Source organism: Equus caballus, chromosome 23, assembly GCF_041296265.1.
Source record: "Equus caballus isolate H_3958 breed thoroughbred chromosome 23, TB-T2T, whole genome shotgun sequence".
Taxonomy (NCBI): domain Eukaryota; kingdom Metazoa; phylum Chordata; class Mammalia; order Perissodactyla; family Equidae; genus Equus; species Equus caballus.
Genome location: NC_091706.1, coordinates 16,272,463 through 16,289,017, shown reverse-complemented (window position 1 = coordinate 16,289,017; position 16,555 = coordinate 16,272,463). Strand labels below are relative to the sequence as shown.

Sequence of the window (16,555 nt, the reverse complement as noted above, 5' to 3'; positions counted from 1 at the left end):
GAAAAAAGAATGCATTGACGCTTATAGACTAACAAGACCTGACGACCTGGAGATGAGTCTTCTAGAACCTCCAGGTTTCTGTAAACACTCCAAACTCTGAAAAATCTGGGGCAAGAGAATGGAATCACTGTGGTGAGGAAAAGACAGTGTCTAAGACCACAATCACAATAGAACACAAACAAATATTATCCCCACTACAATGCAGCAAGTTCAACTGAGGCATGAAAGAAGTGACGGTATTTAGATACAAAGAAAAAATTAAAGTCCAAATTTAACAGCCAATGACAGTAAGACGACAACAGTGGTAAAGAAGAAAAATGATAATACACTTCAGCAGTCTCAAAGAGCCAACAATTCTATAGTTCTTTAAGAAAAATCATATTTTAGTATAGCACAGCAGTGAAGAGAGGGGACATTCACACCAGCCTGCTTTATTCTGAATTCTGGCCCCACCTCTTATAAGCTACACTGATAACCTTCCTGTGCCTCCATCTGCTAATTATTAGCCCTATACCTCTCAAAGAATCCAAAAAGTTGATTTGAATATAGCCTCTGTTATCTAAGGAACACTTCTTGGATCCTACCAGTTCTTTTACTTATATCAAGTCGAGAACCACAAACACACAGTTACCCCAGATCTTTTGCCTTCACCATCAGAGCCTGCTCTGTTTTTCTTCTTTGTAGCTTCTTGAGGACAGGATGTAGACCATCATGTCACCCAGACTGGCTAACTTGAAAATTTTGCCAAAGATTGCCTTGGTGACCATATTTGGTAACAATGAAACTGGTTCTATATCTGCTATTTCCCCTTCCAGTATCTTAGATGCTACATCCAAAGAGAGTCAAATACTCAGTGTGCCCCAATTTTGAGAACAGCATTTCAAGACAAAAAGGCTCAAGGAGACAGAAGTCAAATGAATCCCTCCAAAAAAGGACTAAGCTAAACAGTTGAAAAATGCGTTAAGCAAATATTTTTCTACAGACATTAGAATGGTTCCCTCTACCACTAAATAAATCAAGTATAGACTACCTAGACTTCCAGAGGTGCCATAAAATTTTCAAAACTCACCTGCCTCTTTACTTAATATCTCATGTAACATGACAATAATTTTTTATCTTTTCTCGATTCAATAAATGCACGTCCATTTCCCTTTCCAATCAACTGAAACCTAAGAATCATTATGTAAACACTAATTTTTACCAAAAACCCATCAGTAATTATTTTCCTACTATTTTTGTATCCCCTAAAGATTGCTGAAAGAGGAGCATGTTGCCACTTAAAAGAGTGTTAAACCACTTTCCTTCAAACTTAAATTTCCTTAGACTTTAAAATCTAAGTCAGAAAAGTTAGATAAAATCTTCCTGGTCAGAGAAGAGTGAAAATAAGCTATTTTAAGGCCCTTTCCAGACCAATGCATTCACAGCAACGTTATTTTCCCTTTCAATAGCTTAGTGTCCACAGTCACCCACAATAAAAAGATGTGGACAAATTAATCCACCATTAGCTATCTCTATTTACCCAATCTTTGTTTCACAACTGTGTATACAATTTATCAAGTTGACTAAAGACAGAAATTTAAACTCACCTTAAAATTTTGATCTAGGTCATCTTCATTTTCTGTTTCATTTTCAGCTTCTAAATCAATATCATCGTTGTCATCACTTTCATCTACTACGTCATCCACTATGATACAAAATGTGCTATAAGTAGGTCAGAGGTAAGCATTCTAAAACATGCACATCCAAAGGTAGAATGATATATATAAAGTATTTCAACCACCAAAGGAAAAGGAAATGAAATTTCTTATTAAAAATATCCCAAGTGTTGAAAAATCTATGAGACAAAGTAACAGTGCTTTAAAATTTGGAGAAAAACTGTAAAAAATGTATGGGTTTTTTACTATTGTTCTCAGTTTTAAAAAATTAATGTCTTACATTGCAACAACCTGAATCAAACATTTTGTTTCTTATTTATGATAAATTTCAATATCTCAATTCATCCCTTTACAATTCACTTCCCATTTATGTGTTTCAAGAACTACCATGTGCCATGTGCTGTGTTGTGTGCTGGGGATTTTTTTAAAAGATGTGTAAATACAGTCCCTGCCCTCAGGGAGCTCATGAGGTTAAAGAGCAGAAAAGAGTAAACAAGTAATTATAATACAAAAGATACACGTTAATGAAGGCATATACTTGAAAATGCTATGGGAAAACAAGGGATGGAATAACTAATTACAAACTGCTCATGGCCAAGGGGTTATCAGTGATCACTTCACAAAACAGGTAATAAGTAGTATCTTGAAGAAAATACGGCAGCTTTCCAGGTGAACATAAGGGTGGGTGAGTGTGGCTTTTAAGAAGAGGAAATAACGCTAAATAAAGAATTTAGATGATATCTTTAGAAAATAATAAGTTAACCACGACTTAACTTACATGCTTGGGAAAGTCCTAAGAAAGGCAAATAAGAATAGGAAAATGAAGGGTATAGTAGGCCAAGTAGGTTAGATTCTCCCCCCTCAGGGGTGTTTTCTTTGTTTGTTTTGGTGAGGGAGATTGGCCCTGAGCTAACACCTGCCGCCAATCTTCCTCTTTTGTTTTTTCTCCCCAAACTCCCAGTACATGGTCATATCTCTTAGTTGTAGATCCTTCTGGTTCTTCTACGTGGGATGTCCCCACAGCATGGATTGATGAGCAGTGTGTAGGTCCATGCCCAAGATACAAACCAGCAACCCCCGGGTCACTGAAGCAGAGCGCGCAAACTTAACCACTACGCCACCAAGCCGGCCCCCTAGATCTTTACCCTATGGAAGATAAGCACTGAGGATTTTCAAGAGGAGAATTACTTAATTCAACTTACATTTTTCAAAAGAAGGCAGGTGTGAGAGAGAGAACATATATGTGGAGCGAGACCAATCAGTAGAGGAAAAAGACACCAACTATCTGGACCGATACAGCAGTAATAGGGATGAAGAATGAATATACACTAGAGAGAAACTCAGGGGACAGAATGTAAAAGGACATGAGGACCATGAAAGTGGAGGAGACAGGGAAAGAAGAGTAGAAGAGTACTCTGAAAGTACTCAGGTAAGTAACTGAGGGCTGTAAAACAAAGCAGAGAATTTTTTTTTTCCAAAGATTAGCACCTGAGCTAACATCTGTTGCCAGTCTTTTCTTCTTCTTCTTCTTCTGCCCAAAGCCCCCTGGTACACAGTTGTATATTCTAGTTGTAGGTCCTTTTGGCTCTGCTATGTGGGATGCCGCCTCAGCATGGCCTGATGAGCGTGCCATGTCCACACCCAGGATCCAAACCAGTGAAACCCCAGGCCACTGAGGCAGAGCACGCGAACTCAACCATTGGCCACGGGGCCAGCATCTAGAGAATATTTTTAAAGGACATTTTTCTAAACTTTTAAAAAATTTTTTTAACTGAGGAATAATTGACAAACATAATTGTACATATTTAAATTGTACAACGTGATGATTTGATATACGTATACACTGTAAAATGATTACCAAGATGAAGGTACTCAACAGAGGCATCACCTCACACAGTTAACACTTAATACTTTGAGCATGTGTGTCTGTGTATGTGTGTGTGACTGCTTAAGATCTACTCTCAGGAACTTTAAAGTATACACTAGAGTCACCATGCTGTACACTATTATCTCCAGAACTTAAACTTCTTATAACTGAAAATCTGTACCCTTTGACCTCACGACCCCAGTCCCCACATCCATCATTCTATTCTGTTTCTATGAAACTGGGTTTTTAAAAAAAACATTCCACATATAAGTGATGCCATATAGTTGTATTTCTCTGTCTGGCATAGTTGACTTAGCATAATGTCCTCCAGATTCACCCATGTTGCTGCAAAAGGTGGGATTTCCTTCTTTTTATTGGCTGAATAATATTCCTATACTCCCTTTATCCATTCATACCTCGAAGGACATTTAGGTTGTTTCCAAACCCTGGCTACTGTGAACAACGCTGCAATGAACATGAGTGTGCAGATAACTCTTCCAAGATAATAATTTCGGTTCTTTCAGATAAACACCCAGGAGTGGGATTGCTGATATTTCTATTTTTATTTTTTTGAGGAACCTCCAAGTTGTGTTCCATAATAGTTCTACCATCTTAGATTCCCACCAACAAGATATAAGTGTTCTGTTTCCTCCACACCCTTGCCAACATTTGCTATTTTGTCTTTTTTGTAATAGCCATTCTAACAGGTGTGAGGTGATATCTTACTGTGCTTTTGATTTGCATTTCCCTGATGTTTAGTGATGTTAAGCCCCTTTTCATATACCTGATGGCCATTTGTATGCCTTCTTTGTGAAAATGTTTATTCAGGTACTTTGCCCATTTTTTACTTGGATCATTTGCTTTTGTGCTATTCAGCTGTATGAGTTCTTTATACATTTTGGATATCCACCTCTTATCAGATATATGGTTTGGAAATATTTTCTCCCATTCTGTAGGCTGCCTTTTCAATTTATTGTTTCCCTTGTTGTGCAGAATCTCTTTAGTTTGATGTAGTCCCTGTGTGTGTTTAGCTTTTGTTGCTATTGCTTTTGGTGTCTTATCCAAGAAACCATTGCCAAGACCAATCAGAAGGATCTTGTTCCCTACATTTTCTTCTAGGAGTTTTACAGTTTTAGGTCTTATAGTTAAGTCTTTGACCCATTTTAAGTTAATTTTTGTGAGTGCTGTAAGATAGGGTTCCAGTGTCATTCTTCTGCACGTCGATACATAGTTTTCCCATTACAATTTATTGAAGATATTGTCCTTTCCCCAATGTGCATTCTTGGCACCCTTATCAAAAACTGGTTCACCAAATATGCATGGGTTTATGCCTGGGCTCTCTATTCTGTTCCACCTGGCTATGTGCCTGGTATATTTGAGTACCATACTTTTTGAATACTATAGGTTTTTAACAGTTTCAAATCAGGAAGTGTGATGCCTCTAGCTTTGTTCTTCTCTCTCAGGACTGCTTTGGTTATTTGGGGTCTTTTGTGGTTCCATACAAATTTTTGGATAGTTTTTCACATTTCTGTGAATCTGTAGATCGCTTTAGGTAGTATGGACATTTTAACAATATTAATTCTTCCAATCTAAGAACATAGAATATCTTTCCATTTGTGTTCTCTTCAAACTCATCAATGTCTTATAGTTTTCAGTGTACAGGTATTACAAATAAATTTTACTAAGGATTTGAAAGTATTTTATTGTTTTTGATGCTATTATAAACGGGAATGTTTTCTGAATTTCTCTTTCAGAGAGTTCGTTGATAGTGTGTATAGAAACACAACAGACTTTTGTATACTGATTTTGTATCCTGCAATTTACTGTATTCATTTATTAGTTCTAACAGTTTTTTGGTGGAGACTTTAGTGTTTCCTATATATAAGATCATGTCATCTACAAACATAATTTTACTTCTTCCTTTCTGATTTGGATGCCTTTTCTTTTTTCTAGTCTAATTGCTACAGCTAAGATATTTAGTACTATGTTGAATAGACAGGGCAAGAGTGGGCATCCTTGTCTTGTTCCTGATTCCAGAGGAAGGCTTTTTAACTTTTCACCATTGAGCATGATGTAAGCTATGGGCTTGTCATATACAGGCTTTATTACAATGAGGAACATTCCCCCTATACGTAATTTGTTGAGAACTTTTATCATGAAAGTATTTTGAATTTTGTGAAAAGCTTTTTCTGCATCTATTGAAATGATCAGACGATTTTTATCCTTCATTTTGTTAATGTGGTGTATCACATTTTGATTTGTGGATGTTGAAATATCCTTGCATCCCACAGATGAATCCCACTTAATCATGGTGTATGATCCTTTCAATTTGTTGTTGAATTCAGTTTGCTGGTATTTTGTTGAAGACATTTCCATCTACGTTCCTCAGGGATACTGGCCTGTAACTTTCTTCTCTTGTAGCATCTTTGTCTGGCTTTGGTATCAGGGTGATGCTGGTTCCATAAAATGAGTTTAGAAGTGCTCCTTCCTCTTCAATTTTTTGGAAGAGTTTAAGAAGGATTCTCTTTAAATGTTTGGTAGAATTCAGTTGTGAAGACATCTGGTCCTGGGCTTTTGTTGGGAGATTTTTTATTATTGATTCAATTTCATTACTAGTAATTGGCCTGACGAGATTTTCTATTTCTGATTCAGTCTTGGTGGGTTTTGTGTCTCTAGGAATTTATCCACTTCTTCTGAAATGTCCAATTTGTTGGAGTATAATTGTTCACAGTATCCTCTTACAATCCTTTGTATTTCTGTGCTATCAGCTGTAATGTCTCCTCTTTCATTTACATTTTATTGAGTCATCTCTCTTTTTTACCTAGTATAGCTAAAGGTTTGCCAAGTCTATCTTTTCAAAACACCAACTATTAGTGTTGTTAATCTTATCTAATATCTTTCTAGTCTCTATTTCATTTATTTCTGCTCTAGTCTTCATTATTTCCTTCCTTCTGCTAACTTTGGCCTTAGTTTATTCTTCCTTTTCTGGTTCCTTGAAGTATAATGCTAGGCTGTTTATTTGGCTCTTTCTTTTTTCTTAAGGTAGGTGTTTACTGCTATAAACTTCCCTCTTTGAGGTACTTTTGCTGCATCCCAAAAGTTTTGATATGCTGTGTTTCCACTTTTGTTTACATCCAAGATATTTTCCGATTTCCTCTGTGACTCACTGGTTGTTCAAAAATGTGTTATTTAACTTCCAAATATCCGTGAATGTTTCAGCTTTCATCCTATTACTGATTTCTAGTTTCACACCATCGCGGTCAGAAAAGATACTTGATGTGATTTCAATCTTTTTAAACTCATTATAACTTATTTTGTGACCTAACATATGACACATCCTGGAAAATGTTCCATGTGCACTTGAGGAGCGCGTATTCTGCTGCTGTTGGATGGAATTTTCTGCATACGTCTGTTAGGTCCATTTTGTCTAAAGTGCCATTCAAATCCATTATTTCCTTATCGATTTTCTGTCTGATCTAGCCATTGTTGAAAGTGGGGCATTTAAGTTTCCTAATATTAGGAAACATTGCCATTTCTCCCTTCAGACCTTTTACTAATTTTTTAATACATTTAGGTGCTCCAATATTGGGTGCACATGTTCATAATTATTCTATCTTCTTGATTAATTGACCCTATTATCATTACATAATGATCTTCGTTGTCTCTTGTTACAGGTTTTCACCTAAAGTCCATTTTGTCTGATGTAAGTATGCTACCCCTCCTCCTTTTTGGTTTCCATTTGCAAGGATATCTCTTTCTATCTCTTCATTTTCAGCCTATGAGGATCCTTAAAGCTTAAGTAAGTCTCCGGTAGGCAGCATATAGTTGGGCCTTATTTTTTTTATCCATTCAACAATGCTATGTCTTTTAATTGGAGAATTTAAACCATTTATACTTAGAGTAATTACAGGTAAGTAAAGACCTACTAGTGCCATTTTGTTTATTGCTTTGTGATTGTTTTGTGGGCCCTTTGTTCCTTTCTTCCTCTCTTACACCTTCTTTCTGAGTTGACGGTTTTTTGTAGCATCATGTTTTGATTCTTCTCTATCATTTGTGTATCAATTATGGGTTTTTGCTTTGTAGTTACCATTAGGCTTTCATAATACTTTTTATATTTATAACCATCTATTTTAAGCTGATAACAACTTCAATTGTATAAAAAAGTTCTACCCATCTACTTGCCTCCCCACAATTTATGTGGTTAATGTTTCAATTTCCATCGTTTTATATTGTGTATCCAGTAACAAAATATTGTAGCTATATTTATTTTTAACACTTGTCTCTTAACCTATATACTAGAGTTCAAAGTGATGTACACACTACCATTTCAATATTAGTGTATTTTGAATTTGACTATATATTTACCCTTAAAGTAAATTTTATACTTTTATATGTTTTCATGTTACTAATTAGCACCCTATTTTTTCAGCTTGAAGAATTCCCTTCAACATTTCTTGTAAGGCAGGTGTAGTAGTCATAAATTCCCTCAGCGTTTGTTATTCTGGGAAAGTCATTATCTCTCTTTCATTTCTAAAGGACAATTTTCCTGGGTAAAGTATTCTTGGTTGACAGTTTTTCCTTTGAGCACTTTGAATATGCCATCTCACTCTCTCCCAGCCTAAGGTTTCTGCTGAGAAATCTGCTACTAGCCTTATCAGAATTACCTTGTATGTGATAAGTCTTTTTTCTCTTGCTGCTTTCAAACTTCTCTCTTTGTTTTTGATTTTATGGAGCTTGATTATAATGTCTCAGTGAAGATCTTTTGGGATGAATCTGTTTGGAGATCTCTGAGCTTCACAGACCAAGATGGCCAAATCTCTCCCCAGATTTGGTAAGTTTTCAGCCATTATTTCTTTAAGTTTTCTGTCCTTTTCTGTCTCTTCTACTTCTGGGACTCCTATAATACAGGCATTGTTTCACTTCATGGTGTTCCATAATTCACATAGGCTTCCTTCACTCTTTTTCATTCCAATTTCTTTTTTCTCCTCTGACTGGATAATATCAACAGATCTGTCTTCAAGTTCACAGATTCCTTCTTCTGCTTGATTGATCCTGATGCTGAAGTCCTCTACTGCATTTTTCATTTCATTCACTGTATTCTTCAGGTCCAAAATTTCTGCTTAGTTCTTTTTATGACTTCTTTATCTTTATTCATGTATTGTTTTCCTAAGTTCAGTGAGTTGTCTATCTGTCGTCTCTTAAATTATTTGAGCTTCCTTAAAATAACTATTTTGAATTATTTTTTAGGTAACTCACAGATCTCCATTTCTTTGGGGTTAGTTACTGGAAAATTACTGTGTTCCTTTCGGTAGTGTCATGTTTTCTTGCTTTTTTATGTTTCTGATGGCTCTGTGTTGATGTCTACACATTTGAGAGCACAGTCACCTCTTCTAGCCTTTTCAGACAGGCTTAGGTGGGGAAAGACTTTCACCTGAAGGCAATGGCTGGGTAGGATATAGGATCTTTGCTTTCTGGGAAGGCACAGTAACAGTCTCCATGCAGCTCCATCAGCTGAGGTCAACATTAGCACAAACTGCAAGGGTCTTCTGTGGCCAATACTATGGAGGTCCTGCAGGTGGCAGTGGTGGCTAGGGCTATTGGGCTGCTCGGAGGCAAAGGCTGCTGTGGTCTCCTTGTTCTCCTTTTTTGCCCATGGGAGGAAGTTCTACCTAAGGAGATCTCTCTTTGCTCCTGGTCTGCTATGCTGGCACTCAGAACAGCAGCAGAACTGGAGTCCTGGGACTAGGTGCATGCAGAACCAGCACAGTGCCTGGGTCCTGGGACACAGGTGCATTTGCAGCAGCAGTGGAGTCTGGCATAGCATTAGTGTCTTAGATGCAAGAGCGTGCAGATCTCTCATGGAAAAGGGGTCTGGGTCTCTGGGTCTTGCCAGATTCCAGCCAGGGGGAGATGCAGCAACAGCGGGCCCAGAGTGACAGCGCCAGCCCCAAAGAGCAGGTACATTGGGCAGCACTAGAGGCAGCTCCATCAGCTGGGATCAGCGTTGACGAAGACGTGGGAGACCTCAGTAGCAAAGGCTACAAATGTCCATAGAAATGAGGCTTGCTGGGATTCTTCTGCTTTCCTTTTCCCTGTCGGGTGAAATTCCTCTGAGGGGAACCCTCCTGGTGCCAAGCTGCTCTGGACTGGGGGACAAGGTGACGTAGATAATATGTTTCCTGTACTTTTCTACTCGACCATCCTCAGTTTTTGAGCTCTGCAAGGTTTTTGATGCTTCTTCATGGTAGCCCAGAACTATCCCTGAGATATTTTCATCAGTTTTTAGTTGGTTGTTTGTTTTTGTTGTATTTGTATGGGAGACAAGCGTTGGTACCTCCTACCCCAACATCTTGCTGACATCACCTTCTTTAGACTCTTCTTGACTTCCATTTCCAATGTGACTCATTACAGTGAAGATTATAAACTCCTCCCTACCCGCCTGTTCTCCTCTCCATTTTAGTACCAACACCTCTGAGTTCTAGCTAGAGGTTATAGATCCCAGCCTTCCTCACAGTAGTTACAGCCATATGACCAAGTTTTGACCAATGGCATGTGACATAAAGTGGTAAATGCAAATTCTAGGTGAAATTCTTTCTTTTTTTTTAAAGTATGCTTTTTTTCGGTGAGGAAGATTGGCCCTGAGCTGACATGTGTTGCCAATCTTCCTCTTTTCCTTTTTTTGGTTTTCTCCCCAAAGCCCCAGGACATAGTTGTATATCCTAGTTGTAAGTCCCTCTAGTTCTTCTATGTGAGACGCCACCACAACATGGCTTGATGAGTGGTGCATAGGTCCACACCCAGGATCTGAACCAGTGAACCCCAAGCCACTGAAGTGGAGCACGCAAACTTAATCACTATTTAAGAAGAAAACTGCCCTCTCCACTTTTTTTCATTACCATTTTCCACATACACATGAGGAAACCACCATAGGAGATGATGAAAACAAAAAGAACCAGTTTCCTTTGATGACCTGGTAGAACAGAGACCTACTGCCCAGGCTCTCCTGCCCATCTTTCGGATGGATATGTGAGAAAAAAACTTCTATCTTGTGGGGACCAGCCTGGTGACGTAGTGGTTAAGTTCATGTACTCCACTTCAGCAAGCCAGCACTTGCAGGTTCAGATCCCGGGCGCAGACTTACACACTGCTCATCCAAGCCATGCTGTGGCAGCGTCCCACATACAAAACGGAAAACTGGCACAGATGTTAGCTCAGGAACAACCTTCCTCAAGCAAAAAGAGGAAGATTCACAACAGATGTTAGCTCAGGGCCAATCTTCCTCTCCCAAAAAATAAATAAATAATATAAAAAACCTTCTATCTTGTGGCAGTGTAGCAAAGGGGCTCTGGAGACAGAATACTTAATTCAAATCCTAGCTTCTCCACTTACTAGCTATTTGACCTTGAGCAAGTTACATAAGTTATTTGTGTCTCAGTTTCCTCATCTATAAAACAGAGATGCCACACTCATAGTGTTCTTGTGAGCAGTAAAGGCGTTACGATATGTAATGTCCCAGGCAAAGAGAATGTGCTACCAAAATACCTGTTATTACAATTGTTACTTGAATGACTAGGGCACTGTATGGGGTCACTTTGAAATAGCAGCTCATTCTATCCTAACTAACACAGTTAACAAATTGCTTTTTAAACTATTTTGGAAATAGCAAAAAAATAAGTATTCATATTGCATATGGTAACCTGGGTCTATTTATGCGACTGTACTAACAGCAGTTAGTCATGGATAAACAAGGGAAGAACTGACATTTGGAGAAAGAACTGTTAGGGAAAAAGAAAAAGACTGAATTCAGAAAAGCCTATTGCCAACAAGAAAGATAACTGCTTGGACAGGGAGAAGGGAAAATGCAGTTCAGCATCAGAGAGAATATATGGGCTTAACTTTTAATCAAACCTTTCAAATATTTTCCTTTATATGGTATTTTCCCTTGGTTTTATACTCCAGATGTGAAATGCCATATAGCTTAGGGTGTCTGAGACCTTCTTTTCTATTCCAACGATCTATTCTTGTGCCACTGCCACTAAATAATATCAATTATTATAGCTTAATTATACATACTACATACGACTACATACTACAATGAACTTACTTTCATAAAAATAATCCTCACTTTGTCAAGGTCTCCTATACGTGAAAAATACTGCTCAATTCAATTTGCTAATATATTAGGATTTTAATATTTATTTTCACAAGTGACAATGATCTGTAGGTTTTTCAGGTCATTCTTACCAGGTTTTGCTAGCTTCTAAACTTTCCTTGTTTTCCCTAAGCTTTAGAAAATAAAGCATAGGAAAATTTCTTGAAAGTTGAGAGAACTAATCTACAGAGTCATCAGCACTTGGTGTCTACACTGAAGACAACCCGACTGCATCCTCAGTTGCAGGTTTTCTACTACTAAAGTCAAATTTAGTTATTCATATTTTCCTATTGTCCATTTCAATCATATTTTCAAACGTATTAACAAGAGTTATCTTTAGCATCACTTAGATTGGTTTAACCTCTACTTAATTCACCAAGAACTTAGAAGTGTATTAAAATCACCCACTCATACTATGTTTCTATCAATTTCTCCTTATTATTCAAATGATTATAGCTTTATCTATCTTTGCTCTAGAATTTGGCACACTTGTTATTATCTAGATTGTACAAAACAATCCTTGCTGTCTTCAGTATATACCAGCTACTTAGATTTTGTTTTTTAACCCTATCTGAGAGTCTCTCTTTTAATAGGAGTATTTTATCCATTTAAATATCTCATTACTGAAACTGAGTTGCTTTTTCTTGCTTGGTGTTTAGCACTCTCAGGATTTTGTGCATCTCTGAAATTTCCTTGCTTTTCTATAGTAGTGATGAATGCACCCTTTCAAGAATTTTTTCCAAGAAAAAAAAACATACATAATTTTATATAGAATTCAAAGTGTTCATAGTCTCTGAAGTCCATCCATGGATTCCTATGGTTCAGTGGATCCAAGCCTAAGGTTCTAGATGTTACTTTTACATTTTAAAACACATATTTGGACCACTATTTCTATAATTATAATTTTAGAAATGCAAGAATAGTGTAATATTAGGAAAGCTATCAATATAAATTTTAGTTTATTTATGTAAAAGATGCAATTTTTTATAACTGTATAGTATGTATCCTTCACCAAGAATTAGTTAGTATATTTCAAATTAAAAGCAGAGCAACTACTTAGTATTACATATTTAACAGTTTGTAATGGTTAATACAATTACTCTGCTCCTATGTCTTCTGTATTCTTGACATCATAATTCATCGCTGGCCTGAATGGAGTAATACCTCATGCAATTACTTTAGGAAGGGTACCTGGATAACATACTTCTATACCCTTACATGCCTAGGAATATGTACTTTCACATATGGATGGCAACTAATAAGGGTTCAAAAATCTTGAGTCAGAACTCTTTCCCTTCAAATCTCTGTAGATGCTGTTTCACTATCTTTTGGCATTTAATGTTCAAGGGAGTAAGTCTTGAGGTCAGCTCAATTCATTCATCAACAAATGTTAAATGCACATATTACGTTTCATGCAATCTAATGAATGCTGAGGACAAAATGAAGAAAAAAACAACAGTCCTATCTTCATGGAACTTATACTCTAGCTGAGGAAGGAAAAAATAATGAAAATTGTGATAAATGTAACGAAGCCTGATATGTGAGAAAATAACAGAAAGAAGAAAGAGGGTATTTTCCTTGTGTCTATGCAGTTGCTATTAGAACACTCCACTCACATCTTCATCACGAAGGCCTGTTAGTCAATGTAAATCTCCATTTCTAGTTCAGAGATCCATCAGTCTCAGATGGGGCCGAAAAGGAATCCTCAGAAAAATATCATCTCTGCCATTTTTTTCCCATGTTTGGTGAATTCACTACATGAAGTCAGTTTCTCTACCTTGTGATTCTTCTGGACACTGAATAAAGAACACTATGGGGTATATCCTTTCTCCCTCCCAGTGATACTATCTGCCGTATCATAGAGAAGTTTCACCAGCTTTCTACCAGTTCGAACCGCCATTTAAATCCCCACAATCCTACTCCCGCACCCTTGAGATACAGGAAAGAAAGGGTTCCAACTGCCCCTTGATTGTCCCTCCAAATCAGGTGCTGGTGGAACCTCAACTTGGAGCCAGAGATACTGCATTTCAAGAAGACTGAGTAGAGAGCTGACACTCTTCTGTATTCATATTTCCATCACGTTTGTTGCATGGGTTCTATGTTTGTTAGGTAAAAACAAAAAATGTTCCTTTACCTAGTCTTCAGATCCAATACAGATTTTCCCCTATTTTTAAAATTTGTTGGTAATTTTAAATGGAATTCAAAGAAGGAATTAGACCACTGTTTTCACTTAGCTATCTCATTCAAGTCCCAGACTTAGTCTTAGACTTTTAAACCTTTTAAAGAAAGTTTCTGAATAATCCATTTTGATATTTTGTGTAGACTAAACTTATACTTTAATAATTAAACATCTTAAAAATAAAATCTTAGGGGCTGGTCCCATGGCCGAGTGGTTAAGTTCGCGCACTCCGCTGCAGGCGGCCCAGTGTTTCGTTGGTTCGAATCCTGGGCGCGGACATGGCACTGCTCATCAAGCCACACTGAGGCAGTGTCCCACATGCCACAACTAGAAGGACTCACAACAAAGAATATACAACTATGTACTGGGGGGCTTTGGGGAGAAAAAGGAAAAAAATAAAATCTTTAAAAGAAAATAAAATAAAATCTTAGTGTACTCTGTGATATATACCATTATAAATCTATATCAAAGATACTAAAATTAATCATAACTACTTGAAAATTCTTTTAAACCACTTTATTTAAAATATTGCTTTTAAATATAAGAACCTTCAATTTTTTTTCAAAAAGTGGTCAACTGACAAGAAAATACTTTAGAAATTCTATTAATAGCCTAGACTATTTTCTCTTTTCCATTTTGCTAGATCTTATCAAAAAAATTCCACTTTTTCCCCACATTAATAAGTTTAAACTCTTACTTCCCTGGCTAGGTACCTACAGTACTGTACAGAAAATGGCAAACAGCCTTCTTCTGATAATTTCATATTTTCATTTGGGGAAGTTATGTGCAAGTTTTGTTAAGCATAACCCAAAACATTTTGGTGATCAGATATTTTTAACTTAAAAAAAATGAAGTTCATTAAAAAGCTACAAATGTAAGCTCAAATATAATTACCTACATATTTAATGTTTATTTACATTCCTACATTTTGAAAATTTATATAAAACTATCAAATAATGTTGCTATGTGATGCTTAAATTTTTTCGCAGTTCACATTTACATATATGTAACACATCCCACACTATTTCCCTTAATTACTAGACCTCAATTTCTTATATTTAAAGAAACATTTATTAAGTAAAATATAATGTGAAAGTTTATTGTGTCCATTAAGGCCTTCTATTGCTGGGGAGTTGGACACAAGTACAACAAAAAGTCAACAGAGTCACACAATTCCAAGAACCACTGAGAGCCAGCAGTAAGCATGTGGTCCTACCTTCAGGGGGTAAACTGTAGAGCTGGGCCACAGGTCCAGTCACAGGAATAACTGGCAACTGGAAATGGAAAGAACTTTTAATTGTTGGGAGTGGCAGGCGATTTTTAGGGAAACACTTCCTCATTATCAGACTGGAGGTGTTGACAAGAGGATCGAGGGTCCTGACTGCTAAACATTCCTGGTTTTTAAGAAAAGAAAAAAAAGATAATTTGCCTTTTGTCAATAACTGAACCAATTTTACATGATTTCAGAAATTAATACATTAATAATTTTCTAGTAACAAATATCACAAAAACCATTATTTTAACATAATGTAATTATAAAATAGCTTTGACTATTCAGAAGTATCTCTTTGTGAAACAACCTTACGTGGCAAATTTAGTAGTGCTTTTCTATAAAAATTTTAACTAAGTAGAAGTCAGTACCATCTGTGGTACCAAAAGTCACCTAAGTATTAAGTATATCTATGAGTGATTTAGGGAGCATTTAGCAAGACTAGGGCATAAAATAAAAAAGAAAATTTAAAGGAAGAAGCAAAAAAAGGATTAAGTAAGAAAGATAGTAAGAAATGTGTAAGAAATAAAAACAAACATGCATTTGGCTGAGCCTTTCTCAGAAACACATCATTATCATGCAATAGCACCTCTAATAATTGGCTGTTCAACTTAGAAAAGAATAGCTTGAATATCAGGATTGTGTGATTAAGAGTTTAATTTGCTGTCCTGGTATATAATCTTGAGAAGAGCTAATGGATAGGATTTGAAACCATTTCATATAACACCATTATTATTGACAATTGACATTTAGATGACACTTTAATATCCCATAAAATTTTCAATACACATCTTCACATCTGACCTATCAGAACAGATTAAGGCTCAGAAATGACAAATGTTATAAACAAAGTCACCCAACTTTTTCTTATATATCAAATACCTATCATTGCCTATATTAGGAATAGTAAAACCAAGGGCACATGATTGATCTAGAAAAGAAAAAGCTAAAGGTAAACATAAAATGTGTGTTCAGATATCTTAATTACTGTCACACAGGAAAAGATTGTTTGTTGTGTGTAAGACCAAGAGTGCACAACCAAGATAACTGGCTGGAATTTTCAAGAGGTATCTTTCTAACAATTATAGCCTTCTAAAAACAAAAGGGTCACAGTGCAACATCCTCACTCCCCGGAAGTGAAAGTCCTCTAGAGATGCTACAAAAAATATTGCTAAAGATATTGTCAACAAGGGTTATGCTTAAGGTGGCTGGCAGAACCAGGATCCTCAGCCCCAGGCTTCACTTTTGTGCCCTCTCTAAAAACGCTCTATCCAGAAGGAAGACACGGAGAACACTCACAGACAACAGAGTGGACTTAATAGCTGCAAAGGATCCCTAAATACCTTATGAGGGGAACATGCAAAACTGAGTACAGCCGACTGCACAACTTAGACACCATGGCTACATGGAACCCCCTCCTGTCCAGCAGATG

At 36.8% G+C, this 16,555-nt stretch overlaps 1 protein-coding gene across 13 annotated transcripts in view; it reads right to left on the bottom strand.

Annotated features, from left to right (window-relative positions):
• AGTPBP1 (ATP/GTP binding carboxypeptidase 1) overlaps window positions 1-16,555 on the bottom strand; it is a 175,155-nt gene that overhangs the window by 91,797 nt on the left and 66,803 nt on the right. For all 13 annotated transcript variants that reach the window (XM_023627133.2, XM_070248715.1, XM_023627123.2 and 10 more), the window contains 2 exons: window positions 15,070-15,247; window positions 1,587-1,684 (listed from right to left, as the gene is read on the bottom strand). In XM_023627133.2, the coding sequence (XP_023482901.2) occupies window positions 1,587-1,684; window positions 15,070-15,247 (276 nt within the window). The remainder of the gene's footprint in view (window positions 1-1,586; window positions 1,685-15,069; window positions 15,248-16,555) is intronic.